Source organism: Myodes glareolus, chromosome 1 (assembly GCF_982192425.1).
Source record: "Myodes glareolus chromosome 1, mMyoGla1.1, whole genome shotgun sequence".
Classification (NCBI taxonomy): domain Eukaryota; kingdom Metazoa; phylum Chordata; class Mammalia; order Rodentia; family Cricetidae; genus Myodes; species Myodes glareolus.
In genome coordinates, this window is record NC_142026.1 from 123,705,101 (window position 1) to 123,723,830 (window position 18,730).

The 18,730-nt window shown below is 37.7% G+C and overlaps 1 protein-coding gene across 11 annotated transcripts in view; it reads left to right on the plus strand.

Annotated features, from left to right (window-relative positions):
- Adgb (androglobin) overlaps positions 1 to 18,730 on the plus strand; it is a 105,653-nt gene that overhangs the window by 18,442 nt on the left and 68,481 nt on the right. For all 11 annotated transcript variants that reach the window (XM_048425172.3, XM_085688520.2, XM_085688521.2 and 8 more), the window contains exons 3-8: positions 922 to 1,014; positions 3,573 to 3,644; positions 4,173 to 4,382; positions 11,161 to 11,300; positions 13,741 to 13,827; positions 15,694 to 15,941. In XM_048425172.3, the coding sequence (XP_048281129.1) occupies positions 922 to 1,014; positions 3,573 to 3,644; positions 4,173 to 4,382; positions 11,161 to 11,300; positions 13,741 to 13,827; positions 15,694 to 15,941 (850 nt within the window). The remainder of the gene's footprint in view (positions 1 to 921; positions 1,015 to 3,572; positions 3,645 to 4,172; positions 4,383 to 11,160; positions 11,301 to 13,740; positions 13,828 to 15,693; positions 15,942 to 18,730) is intronic.

Genomic DNA, 18,730 nt, shown 5'->3' on the forward strand with positions numbered 1-18,730 from the left:
ATCTGCAAGGTAGTTTTCACCATCACAGGATAAAGATACTCTAAGCTCCCAAAGGCTTTTTTTTTTTTTAAGTTCCCTGAACACTTTGGATTGACTCATCAGGTTGCTTTGCAACTCCATTGCTTAACTGCAGATTTACCCAATCTTGCCCACTGCTGTAAAATCTGAAAGACACTTAACAGAGACAGGCATCCACACACAAGCAAGCACCAGATCCCCACATGTTTTAAATTGCTGCTAATCATTATAATAGTTGGTCTTCATTTGAACTCAAATGGTTCACAGGCCCTTTGAATATGAAACGTACAGTCATTTTATGTATGGCGCCAAGAATGCATTGCCTAACACATTGCTAATCTGCACATTAAAGTGATAACAAAGACAGCAACCATTAGATGCAGAAAAGGCCCTCTCTGGTTCTTAGAAGAGTGTTGAATGGCAGGAAATTCTTCTGGGGTTTTGATAAGTGTGACTACTGGGGGTAAAATGTGTGTCTAGAATAGGGAGCGGACACTTAGGAATGGGGATGGTCTAGGAGGAGGCGCTAAGGAGTCCACAGGTGTCCACAAGATGGAGTAAAGCAGGGCATTCCACAAGGATCTATTTAGTGCCCTGGGAATAGAGACAAAGATGGACAGCGGCCACAGCAGGTGGTCTGCTGCACAGCTGGCACTGAGACTCGTGGGTTTGATTTGAGAACTAGGAGGTAAACAGCTGCAGGTAGCCTATTTGCTTCCCTGGCCAGTTTGAGTTTCGGTATTTAAATATTTCACAAGGCCTTTCTGAAGTCAAACAGGCACACATTAAAAAACAAATTCTATATTGATCTAACATTTGTATTAGTTGGTCTTTATTAAGATAGAATTTTTCTTATAATAAAGCCACATTAAAAAGTTCAATTTAATTTTTTTTTTCATTTAGCACTGTTTTGAAGACCCTGAAGGAAAGATTGAATTACCACCATCCTTGAAAGTCTTTTCCTGGAAACGTCCACAAGATTTTATATTCAGCCGAGTAAGAATTGTTCTTCACTATTGAATGAAATGCCTACTACCTACAAGGATAGAATATCTTAGTGATCAAAGTTTGCATTCTTCAAGTAATTTACAGTGTTTCTCCTGTGATTTACAGCAAAAATAGTAATTGCTTTTTAGCGTCTAACTTGGAAATTATTATTTGCCAGTATATTTTAATAGTTCCTTTGTTGTTGGGACTATGGAGATGGCTCGACTGGTGAGATGCATTCTGTGCAAGCATAAAGGTATGGGTTCAGTCCCCAGAACCTATTTTAAAAAGCCAGATGTGGCAGCATCAGCTTGTAAACACAGCACTGAAGAGGGAGACACAGGCTAATCTCTGAGGCTCACTCGCCAACCAGCCTAGCTGAATAAGTGCATTTCAGCTAAAGGTAAAACTCTGACTCAAAACTCAGAAAGTGACTGAGGGCTCTCTTCTCTCCACACATCCTACCCAGGTGTTGCAGCACACATACATGGACATGCACATTCTTGTATAGATTTGAAAGAGATTATTATGTTTTGGTCTATAGGCTTCATTTTTCTATTTCTATCTAAAATGTCAAATTGTAGCCAAACATGTTATTTGTTATTTCTGACTAGCTGATTTGTTCCACTCCGCATCTCAGTGTGAAATCCCAGGGGCGTGAAGGTCTCTTTCCTCCAGTGTTTATTAGAATTAATTTTCCAGTCCAAGAGATTTGCACATGGGTTTCCATCTTCCAGGAATCCTCCAAGCATCTTCTAAAGCCTGTCTCTGTTTCCAGGCTCCATGCTCAGTCAGTTGAATCATACATTTGCGGAGACACCTTCGTTTCAAACAGCTCTCACACACTTCAGAACTCTATACGCTTTGGTCTAACACGTTAATAGCCACATTAATTTGAGTGTATTTCTTGTCTGCAGGGTTTTAATTATCTTTAATGTTTTTTCCCTTGCTGAATATCTTACTGTTTTCAGTGAATGCATGGGACACCAGTAGGGCAAATTAATTAGTACCAGTCAAACAGCTTATAATGGAGCCGATTCTTGTATGCATTTGTAGTCTTTTGAGTCTGTTTGCACACAATGTAGTTAGCCTTCATCAGTGCTGGTGCTAATGCAGGCAAATGTAAGTCAGTCCTCTTACTGACTCAAAACAAAGCTGTATCTACATCCAAAGTGATTCACTAAAACCACAGGGTCTTTTGAATGCTTCCTTGTAAGACATTTCAAATAAATCCATTATGCATGAAACATGCTTCTAAATCAATTTTAATTTCGAGTAATATTGACATGAATATAAATTTTCTGCCATTCACATAATGCATTTGACATTGATAGGTATTTTAATAATCTTATTCTGTTCACTGTAAATTCATCATAGATGGTCCATGTAAAAATGGTTTTATAAATTGAATAAATAAATGTTTTAAGAACAATTTCCTCTACTTTTTAATAGGCAGTGGGTCTGAGTTACATCTGTACTAAAAATCAATTCAGTCTTCCCTGTGAAACTCTCTATCTCTAGGCATCATGGCAGGCCATCAGCCTGCGCACGGCTATCGCTACTCCACAAAGGTTCCGCTCTTGATGGATCATCCTAGAGTGGAGCCTGGAGCTTCCAGAAACGAAAATCTAACTATAAATATACCTAGAATAGGGGCTTCAAGATTTCATGTATAGATTCACAATAAGAATCATTACATATGCTCATAAGTAAGGTTAAAGCAAACAAAAACAATTCCATAAAATAGTGACATTCTTATATAAGATTTGGTCTATGACACCTTCCTTCCCTCCAACTGTTTCATGAAGCTAATCTCATTTTTTTCCTTTTCTTTTTAAAATTGCAGCATTTCACTCTTCCATTTCCTTTCACCAAATACTTCCACGCACCTCTCTTTTTAATAGTTGCTGTTCTATGCATATATGCATGTGTATGTACTTGCTTATTCCTAAATAGCCTGCCGAGTCTGTATAATGCTGCTCTTATGTATGCTTTTCAGTGAAATTGTTTAAAGAAAGGTCAGTCTGCCATAACTCAAATTCCTCCCCTCGGGAGCCACAGTTGCCTGTAAACAAATGTTCGGTCAGCACTCTCGGTTTCAGGGTTTTTTTCCACACACCAAAAGGGGTCCCCTTTCCTGCTGAGAAGGGTCCTGATGCTCAGACAAATAATTTGATTCCTCTGGAGGAATGGCCTTGTGTGCTGCTTGCCAAGAGCAAGGGTTTTTATTGTAAAGGCTGTGCACCTGCTGTGACGGAATCTCAGCCTTTGACTTTAAAGGCCCTACCTTGCCTGTCTCCCTGGGAGAGCCTTTCCAGGCATTAGCCGGCTCTGAGTCAGTCTGATAGAGGACTCAGTGTATTTGCTCTTGGCTTAATAAAGTGTGGCGATCTGGAACGTTCTGGAGTAGATTTTTATCATTCTGGACTTTTGGTGTTAGATTAGCAATTTGTGTGCTCTTCCCTGGAGAAGACTATGTCACCCACAAAACTGTATTTGAATAAGTTAGGTTTCTTTTACTTAAAAAAAAACTAAATAAATATCTATGTCTACATTTTTAATTTCAGCTTCCTGTAGTTGTGAAAAATGAAATGACGTTTGACTTGTTTTCACCAAATGAACATTTGCTCTGCAGCGAGGTAGGTGGGGCCACAGGGCCCACAGCTCCATTGAGGAATGTCTCCCAGGCCTATCTACATAAAAACTTCCTGGGCAGCCATTGGCAACTCCCTCTTGCCCAGGTTTAAGTCACAAATTTCGTGGGGTTTTTATATTTTATTTTTCCAATTTCTTTGAAGTATAGCTGTCAATTAAAAATTGCATGTATTTATGAATTTATAGAATGTAATTTTAGTGATTCAATGCATATATACACTGTATAAATGTTTGTGTATATATATATATATATATATATATACACTCTGCTAACTTAAGGTCAATGTCATGTTAGCCATTTTAGGCCTTTTAATTTCTATTGCTGCTCTATCTCATGGAAACAGAATCAAGATATATTTTTCTGTAGCTCAGAAATCAAAATGATATATATGTTGAATGCAAAATTATTACTCTTAGATACATATTTTTGTCATATTTCACTTAAAACTTCATTACTCACTATTTAAAAACCAACCTATCAATAGTAGTAGCTTTTGTTGTTTTGTGTTCAGCTTATGAGGTGGATTATCAGTGAAATCTACGCCGTGTGGAAGATCTTCAATGGAGGGATTCTGCACAATTACAATAAAGGAAATTCAGGAGAGCTTCCTACGCTGCTCTGGAAGCCCTGGGAACACATATACTCTCTCTGCAAGGCCGTGAAGGGCCACATGCCTTTGTTTAACAGCTACGGGAAGTATGTCGTGAAGCTTTACTGGATGGTAAGTCCTTCAAACTGCCGTGCATCTGTCCTTCCTATTAAGAAACAAGAAAACAACAACAAAAAAACAACTCTGTATTTAGTGTGCTTAGGCAATCTCAGATTTTCTGTAGGAAGATTTGTCTTCTATGGGATACGGTAGGAGTGAGACTGGACAGTCAGACTGAACGTGGATTTCAACGATTTCCAGTATTTTTTCATAGGTTTCAGCTGAAGAGCGGCGTGCAGGGGTGCTGCTCAGCGAGGAAGCCCTGAAACTCAGCAATTTCCACATGGGTTGTTTGTACCAGCGTGCTACACATTAATGGCTACTTACTTTTTCCAGTTGATAGAAGAAGTCTGTCGTTTCTCGGCGAGGGAAGAACTTCTACCTCTTTCTAAGCAACCTCAAGCTGGGAGGGTCCAGCCACACCAGCGTGTGCGCATGACCAGAGTGAATACTTTCTGACAAGATTCCGCCCCCATCCCCTTCTCATCCGTTTCCAGACCCAAACCATTTATGTTCTGATTTTGAAAATTCTCTTCCAGTTCTCATACTTGTCCATCCTTTGCTTCACGCTGCAAAGATTTGGAAACATGACCCTAAAGAGACTGCTTGGCTCCCTTCTGCTGACCAGCGTGAGATGCGGCAGACACGATTTTGCACCCCGTTGCTGTCCCTGTCCTTTGCCCTCTCCTCTCTGCTATGATGCTTGCTTTTCAATCCCAGAAGGATGTCATTTCCTTCCCTTTTTACACAGATTCCTTTCCTCCATCTCAGGGGTTTCTCAGAGCCCTTTCCCACATGACTTCTTGAAGGCAACCCATTTCCTGGGGGCCTCTAATAGTGAAGATTCTGATTTTTTTCAAAACCGTCTTTAGTGATACAGGCCAGTCATCCCCCCGATTCAAGAGGCTAAAGCAGGAGGGCCTGAAATTCAAGACCTGTCTGGGCTACTACGGTTTAGGTTCAAGGCTAGTGTGGGCAATTTCTCAAAATAAAAAGTTAAACAAAGAAACAAATAAAAAATCCGATTCAGCATATGGCTAAATAGTAGAGTACTTGTCGAACTATAAAGTTTTGGTTCCAAGTCCCAGTACTGGACCATCAAGCAAGTATTTACTTGTGATTTTCACACCAGGATATTATTTCTCAACAAAGTGTTCACATCATTCAGCCTGGATTCTCAGTACAATGTTCTTTGACATCAGTCAGAGAGAAAACATACCGGTCGCACTGAGAACAGTGAATAAAGGCGAGAGACTGGTTTTCTCTTCCATCTGGTTATAATGACAGGATGCAGGGACACACTACATCTTTCCGAGTAATTTCTGTGCTGCTTTGGCTCCCCAGAGGAGAAAGGGAAGCAATTTAGCTATTGTTCCCCACTTACAATACAGCCTCCCTCTGCCTCTGTGCTTTCATTTCCCTCTGATAAGCAGAAAGCACATACATGGAGACCAATAATTCCTCTCAGTTGTTATCAATGTACTTATGTGAAAACGTTTTTGATTTTATTCTTCACTGAGATTTATTGTTTCGTTCACACTATCTAATTCAGAGTTTCTAGAGGTACAGCAAAACTCCAGCACAAACATGTGGGGATTTCACACCCCTGCTTCCCATGCCCCACCCTTCTCCTGGACCAACCAGCTGAATCCACCTGGGAGCAGAGGCAGCAATATTGTTCCGTTTTCTGCTACATTGTTTTTGAGACTGGGTCTCATTGCACTGGCTGGCCTTGAGCTCACTATGTAGGATGGCCTTGGATTGTCCTGTCCTTACCTCCCATCTGCAGAGATAACCATATCGCCACCAAGCAACACTTACAACCCTGCTTTTAAAATAAGTTGTCAATGATATTTTTCATTAATTAAATTTAATAAACAATACATTCAAGATATTAAACAATGAGCCGGGCAGTGGTGGCCCATGACTTTAATCCCAGCACTTGGCAAAGAGAGGCAGGCAGGTCTCTATGAGCTCGAAGCCAGCCTAGTCTACAGAGTGAGTTCCAAAACAGGTTAAAAAAATATTATTGAACAATAATAACAAATGTTTTTTTATATTACTTGGTTACTATATCCCCCCCAAAGAAATGCTACATTTAAAGTTTATTATTATTATATATGCTTTTAGTGGAAAAATCCAAATATTATTAATATAATCACTATAGAAAATCAAAATTAATTATAATTAATATTAGTATATTTATATCACCACAGTCAATGATTCAGGTATTTTTTTCCTGCATTTTCCTCTTTTTTGTTTTTGTTTTTGAGGCAGGGTTTTGCTGTAGCTTTGGAGCCTATCCTGAAACTCACAGAGATTTGCTTGTTTCTGCCTCCCACCTGCTGGGTTAAAGGCATGCACCACCATCGCCTGGCTTCCTATGTTCTTATAAGTATACATTGACACACTGTATACCATAATGCTGAAATGATGCAGTTCTATGAAATGCCCACTCATTTAATCATGGGCATTTTCTATGCTGATATATTCTTGTACATTCTATACACACTATTCTGTGGACATATATGCAAATGTATGCAATTTTATATTAAAGTTCCATTAATTAATGCTTAGGCTATGGCCAGTGTCTTACCTATACAAACAAGACTGCTCAAGAGTAGCCTGTGTGTGGGTCTTGTCCAATACGATGGTGGTTTTTTTCTCTAGTATTTTTGCAAGTGAAATTACTCTGTTATGAGTGTGAAAATGTTCCCTTTGATAAGTATATTCAAATTACTCCTTTTAATCTGAGTTTAAAAGTCATTTATACTAGATAGAATCACAAATTGGTTGGCCATTTTACTTTTTGTTACCATTCTTATTTTAAAATTTGTTTAACACTTCTGACTTTCTGTTTCCTTGAGTGTTCTTTGGGATTCTGTTTCAGTTTTTGTTGTTATTGTTGTTTCTGCATATACTCTGTATATATTTCCAGATATTAAAATATACACACAAAGCTTTACATAGCCCTTAATATCAACATTTTATCACTTGAATTGGCATTTAAATATCTTGTCACCATCTCAGAACCTTCACATATCCCCCCTTTCTGAGATAGTTTTCTTAAATAGTTTCTGAATATCTTGAGAACTTCATCAAAAATTCTTAAAGATTTATTTTATTTTTAGTTATGTTTGTGCCTCTCCCTCTGTCTGTCTGTCTGTCTCTCTCTCTCTCTCTCTCTCTCTCTCTCTGTCTCTCTGTCTCTGTTTCTGTGTGTGTGTGTGTGTGTGTGTGTGTGCGTGCGCGCACATGCAGGTACCCATGGAGGCCAGAAGAGGGTGTAAGATGTTTTGGAACTGGAGTTACAGGCTGTTGTCAGTTGACTGATGTAGGTGCTAAGAATAGAACTCTAGTGGAGGTGCAGGGTGAAGTCAGATCCAGTCCAGTCTATGCAGTTTTGATCACTCAACTATTTGCTGAAATATCTTTCCAATGATAACTTATTTCTTGGATTTTTTGTTGTAACTCATACTATTAATTTAAATAATGTATTATGCTTTCATCATGCTTATAGAAGAAAGACAGCATAAATGGGTAGCAGCCATTTACCTAGAACTTAATTTTGGAAAATACTAAAATTTGAACGTGATAATATACTAAAATATTTTTATAATTTATATTTTTAGTTTTATTTATTTCAGTAATTTATACTTACAAATCTATATTACTTTCATTTGCATCACAGCAAGAGAAATACCTAGCAGAAATGATTATAGGAGGAATGATTTACATGAGTTCACTATTTCAGAGGGCTCAACCCACTGGCAGAAGGGTGTGGCGGAACAAAGGAGACCATGCCATGATGGGTCAGCAAGCAGAAAAGGGGAATTCTGTCTTTGGTTGGCTTCCCCCTTCCCTCTCTTTAAAGCTACCCAGACCTCCCATTTACTACCACCTACATGAGGGTAGGTCTGGTCATTCATCTTCTTTGGAAGCATCCTCTTTAACATATTTACAGGAATGCCTAACTAAGCTCCCAGGTGACTCTAAGTCTAGATGTGTTGACAATGGAGGTCAATGATCACAGAGGACACCTCTTTAGAGGTAGATTTAAAAAATTTTTAAAAATGAGATTTTTAAAGAAATGATAGGGTGTTAATAAAAATTTCAATATTTAATATATGATTTACATAAAATAGTAAAATACAAAGCCAAAAATCATTTAGCATTCAATGATAAGTTCTTAAATTTTATTTTCACATACTTATATTTATTTAAATTGCTATAATAAAACACTATATACTTTTATATGCTGTGTAACTTACCAACAACAGAAATTGCTGAAAGTCCAAGTAACCAGATGATTGTATAACCTCATGTGACACAAGAGAGCTCAAATCTTTATTGATTTATAAGGATACAAGTAGTTTAATGAACCCACAGCCCTTATAATTTAATCGCCTCACCCCTAGTACTAACATATTGACTGTTAAAATTTCAACATACTTTTTGAGGGGCAAAATAACCATTTATAGAAATTACCTATGTATACACAAATAGTAGAAATGATTGAGGAAGGGGGTCAACCAAAGTATAATATCAGTGAACCAAAACATTACCAGGAGGACAAATAGAATCTAGTCAAATTATACTTCAAAAATGTACACAAAACTGATTGTTCATCCTGTGTTATAATAGACTTTTCATGCAATAGTCTTTTTGAAATATAATTGCATACAATGTAATGTGCACAGTTCAATAATCAAAGCATTCTAAGTTGAAAAATATCTCTGAGCTTCTGACAAGAGAAGGTAGCATTGAACTGTTTTAGAATAATTACTGATGATAGTTTAAAATTTTTCTTTCATGGGAATCCAGCTGGCCATTTCAAAACATGGTTTGCAATCAAAGTGTGGGAGGGGATTTATCGCTGGTCTTTCTTTATTGTGGCATAATATGCCAATATGACACACTGTTTTTAACCATTTAAGGGTAAAATTAAGTTGGCATCAAGCATTTTCACAGTTTGTGAACACTGTCACTACTTATTTCCTGAAATTCCCATCATCTGAAGCAGAGACTTTGTACTCACTAAATGATGACTTCACACTGCTCCCCACTGTGCTGCTTGGTAGCCACTTTCTATCTCCATGAGTGCCTTAATTTCATCTCTGTGTTTGTAATAAATTATCTTGGCAGAAAACAACATAGGGGAGAATGGTTTATTTGACTTGCAAATTTTACAGATTATAATTTGTCGTTGCATGGAAGCTAAAACAGGAACTCACAGCAGCAAGTTACATCATATCCACATAGCTAAGAAATGAAAGAAAGAAGGAAAAAAAGAAAGAAAGAAAGAAAAAGGAAGGAAGGAAGGAAGGAAAGAAGGAAGAAAAAAGGAAAGAAAGAAATGCATAGATACTTTGGTTCAGCTAGCTTTCTTTGTGCATAGTCCATAGTTCGAAACATGGAACGGTACTGCCACTTTAGCTGGCAGTGAAAGTTCCCCACGGGCCAGCCTGATTTTGGCCATCCTTCACTGACACCAGCTTTCCAGGTAGTTCTAGGCTGTGTCAAATTGACAGTTAAAATTAGAACTGCGGCTGAAATGTAAAATGAGCAAAAATGAATAAACAAACAAAAAATGAATTTTCATACAAAAATATTAGCTGTCACAGTGAGCCTGCCTTTTTTGTCTTCTTGTATATACCTTATTTCTCTGTGAATTTATTGCTGTTATTTCACTTAAAGTTACCTGAGTGGAGGTGGGATGCCTTTAATCTATAACATTTAACCTTTAACTCTGTCTTTCCCTTCTCCATCTATGGAGAAAGAAAGAGACAGATACAAACTACTACATAAGTTAATATTGAACTCAGAGTTAGGAGCACCATACAAGAAAAGTATTTCACTTTCTCATGACTTCCCTCTAGCAAAATGAGTTGCATTTTTCCTCTGGTCCTAGAGTGTTTTGAACATATTATGTTTTACATTATTCATATATACTCATATATAAAAATAATATAGCAATATAATAATATAAATGAATATACACACTTATATATTATTAATAAGTACCATTTATATATTATACATATATATATATAGGCCTTACCCACAAGACCATAAGTATTTAATGGCAATAGCATTGTGCCACTATGAATATTATGGGGCTCACAATGCCTGATGTTACTATTAAAAATATTTGTTAACAAGAGAATGAATTCATAAGAATCTAGGCATGTAAGCTAAAACAAAAAGAATTATAATTTGAGCTTGCTTGTTTCATGCTTTTAATTATGAAATGAAGAGCTTTTAGCTAAACAAATAAAGGTTTGATTAAAGAAATTATTAATTTATTTCATGTTGAAAATTAGATTATTAACTAGGACTACTGAAAATATGGGATTGGAATTCTAAGATTAGTAAGCATGTGTCTGGATCGGTGGTAAGTATTAAAGTGATAGTGAAAGAATTTGTCTTGTGAGTAAGCAAAGTATATCATGTACAATCTTATTTCTGGTTGAATCAGGTTTTCAGTCTGTTATTTGAAATTGATTTACTTGGCAATATGCTCATAAGACTTCTAAAAGAAGAAACAGTATTGATATCACTATAGTTATACTATGATAATTTATTTCAGAAGCTAAAATAGTCAACCAGATTAGTTCTGAAACCTGTATCTCTGCTGTCTAACATAAGATGTTAACACCAGGTTTTTGTTTGCTTGTTTGTTTGTTTAACAAAAATGAGCAGAAATATGTAGTAATGTTTGAGGGGGAGAACACTGTAAATCACTGATGACATTACCTAAGGCATTGCATTGCTTTCTTCTCATGTTTAGGGTTGCTGGAGAAAGATAACTATTGATGACTTTTTTCCATTTGATGAAGATAACAATCTGTTGCTTCCAACTACAACCTATGAGTTTGAACTCTGGCCAATGCTGCTGTCTAAAGCCATCATTAAGCTGGCAAATGTTGAGTATGTAATGAAAAACTACCTTGTATTTATATGAAAATAAAAGGGCACCTACATCCATGCTGAGAGCGTTTAACACTTTAATTAAAGGATTTTTTTTCTTGTAATCAATGTAAACTTTTAAGTATAAAAATTAAGGTGGCCAATGCGCTGGTTTGAAGTATTGGCTTATCTGGGTAAAGGACAAAATCATCCAAAGAAAGAACACTCAAAAATTATTCTATTCTCAATGCTTCCTTACTAGGAATGGAAAGTATATCATGGAAAATATGTCATGCTAGTGAGGTAAATCATTTATTAGGGGAAAATATTAAATCATCATATATATTAAAATATATACTAAGATCCAATTAATGTTTTAGAGTCTGTGTATGCAGCAATACTGTATAAACCTTAGATCTGAACTCATCAGGATGCCAAAATAGGCTTCAGCTTCTGCTCCCTTTAGCCCTTTGATAGCATCGTGATGAAAACTCCTCCTTTACTTCAGTATGTTTGCAAAATGTGTTTATATTTATCTACCTACAAGACTTTGCATTCAACATACAAGCCTGCCATGCCCTTACAGGCAGGTCTTTCTTCCATCTGGTCCTTTCGGGATAACTCACAGTAAAAACAGGGTTCAGATCCGGGAGTGAATGTGCTTGGCAACTGCACAGCTCAGTGGGCCATACTCACTCTCGCTGCAGGGCTGCAGGAACCTAATCCCATAACCTCCAGCAGTGTGCCTTAGAAACTCCATCCTCAGCAGACCTCACCTTCCTCCTGTCAACCTGTACTCAAAGCCCAGCCCCTCCCCTTCCCTCAGAAGCATTAGTAATACCATTGAGATGTCAGGGCTGCTTTGTGTAGATATCCCTTTGACTGACTTTTGTTTTGTCTCTCAAGGCTACCTAACAAAACAGCCACCACTACTGTTGGCCTCCTCCTTATTTTTCTTGCTAATCCTCAGTTTCTACTGATAATCTGTTTCACTCAGCTTTCTGCCCTCCATTTCAATGATTTTTTTGTAAAACTTTTGTCAAGATTATTTTTTTTTAGGCAGTTACATATTTCTAAGTATTTCTACTGATGGCAGTTATGTCTGTCTGTTTGGGGAAAAAATAAGTATAATGCTCTTCATGTTCCTGAGAATTGGAGCTGAAAGGCCGGTGAAACATTGAATAGATGACCCGGATAGCTGCAACAATACTTCATTTGCTGTAAAGCCATGGTTTAGTGGAATTCATTAAGAACATGACTATTAATAGAGTTATTCTTTTAAAATGAATAAACAAAGCCAGTTTGAAAAGACTAATAAGTAGAGTACATTTTTAAAGATTTCTAGTAGAAACTGCCTCATGCGATGTCCTTCATATTTTTCTGTAATTTCATCTCAGATTTGATTTTATATGTGAGGCTTAGCATTCCACAGACAAACCTAATATATTGTGGTGATTTACATACCCATGTGGAATATGGAACGAAAAGAGCATCATTTCCATAAGGTTTGCAAAGTCGCTCATAAAATGAAATTACCAGAGGCGTTTAGGGGAGACAGTGAACCACACACCAGATTTATGTGTCTTTGAGAAATGTAGAGGCATCAGGATTCATAACCCATTAAATAAGCCAGTGTGAATCCATAAACAGTGGGCTACACCACTGACTAACTGTGAATTCTTTCCAAATACAAGGATGTGTGTTTGTCAGTCAGCTTCATTAGCACCATGCTTGGCGCAGGGAAGACTGAGCCTTCACTCTGGGGGGGGGAGGGGCAATGATATTTCTCTACAAAGATGAATGTACATGCAAATACACTAACCACCCACAGAAAGCACTCACAGGCAGACAGACCAAAGCAGAGCATGGCATTTGGCCAAAGACAGCCTCTGACTGTGTCATACTGCCAGGTCTATGTTTTTGCAGGATGGACAATATATTTCTGCTTTCTCTTCCACTGTCTAAGTTTCACTAAGGATTCCTCATACTTATCTTGAGTCACCTCATGGGCATCTCCACATAATCTCTGCAACTGCAATGGTAAAAACTCTCCACTTTGAAGAGAACAGAGTCACACACAGAGCATAGAAATGAGTTAGCAAAATTTTACACTATTTAATATGAGCATGTTTTATATTTAGGAAATTAATGGAAGAGCTTTTAAAGAAATAGCTACTAATATGTGACTCCCTTGTTAAAAGAAAACAACAAAAATCATATATTCAAGATTTCAAAATAAATGTGAAAGCTTAGTATTGGGTCTACTTACGCCTTTTTGTAAACAAATTAAAAGCATCTGGCTTGTGAGATTTCTAGTAGAAATTCCATTACTCTGCGATGTGCAGTCGGTATGATCCCCTACATTGATTACCATGATGCTGTGTAGAGTGTTTCCTAGTCTTTATTTACCGCTACGTGTTTCTAATCATTGATAACTATAACACCATGCATTTCTTTTCAGCATTCATGTAGCACAGAGGCGAGAGCTGGGAGAATTCACAGTTATCCATGCGCTTACTGGGTGGTTGCCTGAAGTCATTCCTCTTCAGTAGGTTTTTATTTTTTCTTAAAGAAACATTTACTCATTATTTGTTTCTTTGTTTACGGGGGGGGGGTATGGAGTGGTGTGCCAAGGTATACATGTGGATATCCGGAGAGAGCAGGAGGGTTCCAGGGATTAAAATCAGGTCATCAGGCCTAGCAGCCAGCATCTTTTGCCTGCTGAGCTGTCTTATCAACCCCGCTTCATTAGGTCTAAAGACTAAGTTTCTCATATTATTTTTTCTTTTTTTTCAACATTCCTTTATAATAAATATTCTTTAGGAACATTGCAAGAATGATCATGTTTTTACAAACTGTTTGGTAGCATATCATTTTATAGTTTTTAAAATTCCTTGGGAGTTTTAGGGTAAATTATTTCTTCTTATAAAGCAGAATAACTCACAAGATTCTCTGTTGAATTAAGGACAGACTAATTATAAATCAAGCAATCAAGCAAAATCTGTTTGTGTTTTTCTACCTGCAAGATTCATGCGTTCAGCACACAGAAGGCCAGTCTGCCATGTTGTATAGATAAGCCTTTCTTCAGTTCTAGTCCTTGTAGTGCAACCAAAATGCCAGTGAGACTCAGATGCTGGAGTTGGACGTACATGACAACCATACAGCAATGCTCTATGGGAACATCCTCACATATGCAACACAAGTCTGATCCCATATCTTCCTGCAGTGTGTCACAGCAGCTCCGTCCTCCACAGAGCTCACCTTCCTGCTTTAGCAGTCCCCGTCAGTCCTGTGCTCAAAGCTCAACTCTCCCCACCTTCTGAAGGAAGTGTAGCTTTTTGATAGGTATATTCCCACATACAGGGAGACTCCAGGTATTTAAATAGATATCTCTGAACCTTAGCTCCTACAGCATCTTTAGGAAAAAACATGTATTGTCAGGGAAATGTCAGGACAAGGGAAAAAGACTTGAGTTGCTTCAGGTGGCAATCTTGGGAAGGCAAATAGGTATCCTGAGAGGACAGATTAACACAGCTTGCTCTGTAGGTCCCATTCAGTCCACAGTTGTCTTCAGTGGTCATTTTTTGCCTGCTGTGCTTGGCACAGTGACACCGAATAGCTATCATAGAGTGTGTTCTCAACCAGTGTCTGGAAGTTGGGTTAGTAATTTGTAAAGTATTTCAAAGGCTTCCTAGAAATGTGTAAACAATTCTTCAGGCTCTTAAAGCAGAAGCACGTAGCTTACTTGCCTCATCCCCGAACTCCAAAGGATTCATTGAAATTAATGTTGTTGACTAGTGTGGAAAAATCAACTCAGAACAGACAGAATAACAAGGAAACAGGATAGATACGAATAATCCCAGAAAAGTGTGTGATTGTGTAAAACTGGATTATATGCTAGAGAATTGTAGAGGACCAATGGCATACTGATCAGGGAGGAGCTTCATAGATAAAGGCCTTTGATACTATGTTAAAAATTCTTCCACATCTTCAGAGAGTGAGGATATAATTGGAAAATTCTACTCAGGAGGATGCCTTTGTATGCATATGGTATTTATACATGGATAACATACATATACATTTAAGGCATATGTATATGTATTTATATATGCATATATAGCATATGCACGTATAACACACACACACACACATATTTCACCTGCCATGATTTTAGCATGCCTGTCTCCTCTTCCAAACTCCAGTGATCCACTAATTTTGGTCTCTTTATCATCAAAGACAGACAATAGTAGGAATTCATTAAAAGCGTGGTCAATGAATGGTATTTCTAAATAAAGTTGAGGCAGCAAATGAAATTAGTCTAATAAACTAAAAAGTTAACCAGTCTGTTACTAGCTTCTCATTGTCAGGTAGAAAACAGGCATCTGAGAATTAATGTCAATGTTTTTCCTCTAAGTCCAGGGTATGTGGACAGAGTTTGGGAGCTCTTGAAGGAAATATTGCCCGAGTTTAAGCTCACAGAAGATCCCAGTTCTGAAAGCAAAATCACAACAGTAGACAACAAACTGAAGGAACCCGGGAAAGAGACGAAGGATGCCAAGGAAGTGAAGAATGGAAAGGAAGTGAAAGAGGTGAAGGATTTCAAGCCAGAAGGTTCCCTCACGACCCTGAAGGCCCCAGAGAAAGGTGACAAATCTGCCAAGGGTAAGATACCGGAAGTCGTGCACCAGGGCGTGACCGGGATGCCTTACAGGCTCTGTTGAGGCTAATGATGCTTTTTTGCTGTTGTACCATTTCTTAACTCTCTCTTTGAATTTTAGAATTCTCAGTGATGTGAAATGCAGATAATTATTGCCTTGCTACCTCCCTTTCAGTAAATATCAAAGGCAACTCTCAATTTTGCTGATATTAAATTCCTGTTGTGTTAGAAGGAGGCAAGATACTGAAGTCTAATCCCTACTAGGATACCTTTCTCATATTTATGTGTAGAGTGGGATGGAGCCCCACAGCAAAGCCGGAAACTGACCTTTCCTGTAGCCTGTGCTCGTATCACAATTTCAAAGGATGTAGTATGAGCATAGGTTACATAAATTAAAACTGTTACAAGATGGTGGTTCTAATCTGAAGAAAAATAATTTCAAATTATTTTTACAAAATATATAGTTATTTCTATTTTCAAGATGAAAAGTTGATTGAATAATTGCTTGTTCTGTGTCTACTGAACTATTTTATAATTATGTATATGAAGAAACTGCTTGTGAAGTAGAATTAAATCTACTAGGAAATACTTAGGTTTTTCTGTATATTTCCATTAAATGTTCTTACAGATATTTTATGTTTTATAAAGTATTAACATTTTGTCAGAATTATTCTTTATCAAGATTGTTTCTAACTAAGGAGGGAGAAAGACAGGAGATCACAAATTGTAGCCAGCTTGGGCAACCATGTGAACTATGGTGAGACCCTGTCTTAAGAATCCAAAGGTTAAAACTCAGTGGTATAACACTTGCCTACCATAGGCAAGGTCTTAAGTTTGATTCCCAGATCTTAAAAGGAAAAAAAATTGATAAAAGATCTTATCTGTCAGTATATTTTACAATTATTATACAGAAAATTTTATTTTATATCTTCAAAAATATATCAAGATCAGAGGCAAGAACAAAGTCTGCCCACTCAGGCCTATTTCAATGAAAATAAGCAATAAAGAAATGTGAGTGGATTTATTTTTTCAGTATATTTCCAATTAATTTTCTTCTAGAAACCCTTTTTGATATTTTACAAGTTAATATCCAGGTATCCAATCATTAATAGTCATCTAAATATACTTGTTGCTAACAAAAGTACAAGTAATTTTCTAGGAATTAGTGATAAACATGGTAAACAGAAACAGATGTGGAAAACCCACCTTCTGAACCTGATGGTCCAGTGGGAAACACTGACTAATAAAAACGAAGCTATGCTACCCTGAGGTTGAAACATAAACTTTAAAGGTAAACACAGGAAGCTCTGGCAGTTATTAAAGGGGACTGTTGTCGTCTCCAAAGCTGAGTGGGACTGACCCAATGAAGACGACTACTGCGGCCAGGACCCTGGTGGCAGAGGAGAGCAGCACAGAGCTTAGGAAACACATGGAGGATGGCAGTGCATTATGGGACAGGATGCATGATGTGTTTAGATGAGGCAGAGCAAAAGGATAATTGGTTAAAGAAGAGCTGGATTGGAGCAGGAGTGATGAGCTTGAGAGTTCTAGGCCATGTTAGAGGCCCTGGTCTTCACGCAACTGTTGCTGGCCTATTGATGGCCAGTGGAGAGTTTGGAGGAAATCAAGACCGAATATGCTTTTTCAAAAGATGGTTTTGGCTATCACTAACAAGAATATTTGGGAGAAGGGGAGCTGAGAGAGGAACAGAGAGGAAATTCTTGGCAGATGTAGATTAAACCAGTTTGGGAATTGTTGGATCAACTCATGTTAGATTAAATGGCATCTTGGAATAGGGAAACGAGAGGCCCAATAAGAAGACTTATTCCAGAAGAAAAAAAAGTAACTAGAAAATAGTAGGACTTGGTTTGTGCAATTTATGGAATTCTGAGTTGTAAAACTGGATAGATGGTGAGGTCTACCAGAAGGCACTATGGAATGATTTTGGTCATATTTAATCTGAAATGCCTTAAAGATAATCATTGATTTTTTTAATATCAAAAGTCTCAAACTGTGTATTTAGGAGACTTTCAGAGGTGCACTGTGAGATTTCTCAAGAATATAGCATGGACTAAGAGGTAGGAACTGAGTCCAGAGATTATAAAGATCTGAGAATTGGTGCCAATGACTGACTGATGAGGGAGAGAGAAGAACAGCTGGAGAAGTGGGGCAAGGAAAGACAATTGTGCTAGCCTTGAAATCAAGAGGGGAAGTTCCTTCAAGAATAAGAAAGGCTGTCTAAAATATTATTGTGAGGTGAACTGTGATGTTCACTTCAGTTTCTCCACTAGACTGTTGGTTGTGGGACTTAGTGGACATGGGAAATGTAGCATATGGAAAGTTGTGGAAGAGAGCTACAAAAAAAAGGAAGAAATATAATGTACAGACAAGTCTGTGAGAAATTCGGCTTTGAATAACAACAGAGCAATAAACAGGAAGCTGATAGTTATTAGCATGAGATACACAGAATCTTTATCGGTTAATTTAATGAGGGAGAACTTGGCTGTTCCCAAGGTAGCTCTCTAGTGTGTGGTGGATTCCATTCTTTCTCTCTTCTTAAGAAACTGACACCAAGGCTCTCATTTAAGATGGATATTCCCAGGAACCACATAGAACTGCTGAGTTCTCCTCAGCTATGGGCACAAGTGCTCCTTCTTTCTAATGTGCAGGCACAGGCCGTGTAGCCATGGGGTAAACAGATACAAGGGTAGGTAGGTAGACAAGCTTGGTCAGGAAGAGGTTGAGGATTCATGACATAAAGATTTCAATATTCTCTGGTTCTAGGAAGCCTAGC